General features: G+C 61.2%; 1 protein-coding gene across 1 annotated transcript; it reads left to right on the top strand.

Annotated features, from left to right (window-relative positions):
* Positions 1-665: 665 nt before the first annotated feature.
* On the top strand, positions 666-1,484 carry LOC117795021 (A-kinase anchor protein 17A; the record flags this gene model as incomplete). The annotated part of the gene is made up of 1 exon (XM_034652858.1): positions 666-1,484. A coding segment is annotated over exon 1 (780 nt), but the record flags the coding sequence as incomplete, so codon positions are not given.
* Between the last annotated feature and the right edge of the window lie 7 nt (positions 1,485-1,491).

Here is a 1,491-nt window from a genome sequence, read left to right as displayed (position 1 = left end):
GGGGGAGGCAGCCACTGTATTGTTTGGGTTCCTGCACTGGAGCTCGGCTTTCCGGAAGTGCACACTTGTCAGACCAGTAGGAGAGTCTTGCTTTAGAGAAGGCGGAGGAGGACAGGTGCAGACGGGGAGCCCCAACTTCACAAGGGCCCTTCTACTTTTTTTTCTTGTACTTTACCGCGGATGTAGAGGACAGATGAGCGTGAAGCGGACTTGTTCAAGCTGACATTTTGGCCAGAAACTTCCTTCCTGTTTCCTTAGGGCCGCCTTCCCCATGAGCCCTCCCTGCGTCTGGAGCTGAGCTCCTTCCTGTCCAGAGGCTTCTAGCCGGCAGCCTCCCGGGGAGCTGGGCCTCTCCTCCCTGCATGGGAGTGGGAGCTGCCGGCGGTGCTCGCTCTGCGGCCCCGGGAGCCCTGCTGCTGGGCATTGGGTGCGGCTCCGCATCCACAGACACGGGCGCAAGGCTCCTCGTAAAAGTTTTCATCAGCCCAGTTTGTTTTCTCTTTGATCCAAAAAAATCCGCCACAAAACCTGACTTCAGGAGATGGTGGGGTTCAACGAGCTAGAGACCGTTGCAGTGGCACGGCAGATGGGCACACTCGTTTCTGCTCCGCGGGGCTGCGGTTCGGGCCTGCCGCACGCGGACACTGCTGTGCGGCGCCCACCCTGACCGTCCGTGTTTGTGTTCCAGGCCCGAGGTCCCGGCTATGGCAGCGGCTACCATAGTGCACGACACGTCTGAGGCGGTGGAGCTCTGCCCCCCGTACGGCCTGTACTTGAAGCCCATCACGAAAATGACCATCAGCGTGGCGCTCCCGCAGCTGAAGCAGCCTGGGAAGTCCATCTCCAACTGGGAGGTGATGGAACGGCTGAAGGGCATGGTGCACAACCACCAGTTCTCCACGCTGCGCATCTCCAAGAGCACCATGGACTTCATCCGCTTTGAGGGCGAGGTGGAGAACAAGAGCCTGGTCAAGTCCTTCCTGGCCTGCCTGGATGGCAAGACCATCAAGCTCAGCGGCTTCTCCGACATCCTCAAGGTGCGCGCCGCCGAGTTCAAGATCGATTTCCCCACCCGCCACGACTGGGACTCCTTCTTCCGCGACGCCAAGGACATGAACGAGACGCTCCCGGGGGAGCGGCCGGACACCATCCACCTGGAGGGGCTGCCCTGCAAGTGGTTCGCCCTCAAGGAGTCGGGCTCCGAGAAGCCCAGCGAGGAGGTTCTGGTCAAGGTGTTCGAGAAGTTCGGGGAGATCCGCAACGTGGACATCCCCATGCTGGACCCCTACCGGGAGGAGATGACCGGCCGCAACTTCCACACGTTCAGTTTCGGGGGACACTTGAACTTCGAGGCGTACGTGCAGTACCGCGAGTACGTGGGCTTCATCCAGGCCATGAGCGCCCTGCGCGGCATGAAGCTCATGTACAAGGGTGAGGACGGCAAGGCCGTGGCCTGCAACATCAAGGTGAGCCCCTGCCCGGCCGCCCGCT

This window comes from Ailuropoda melanoleuca, unplaced genomic scaffold (genome assembly GCF_002007445.2).
Source record: "Ailuropoda melanoleuca isolate Jingjing unplaced genomic scaffold, ASM200744v2 unplaced-scaffold68104, whole genome shotgun sequence".
NCBI classification, from domain to species: Eukaryota; Metazoa; Chordata; class Mammalia; order Carnivora; family Ursidae; genus Ailuropoda; species Ailuropoda melanoleuca.
Note: the sequence above shows the minus strand (reverse complement) of the source record. Positions and strands in the feature narration are given on the sequence as shown.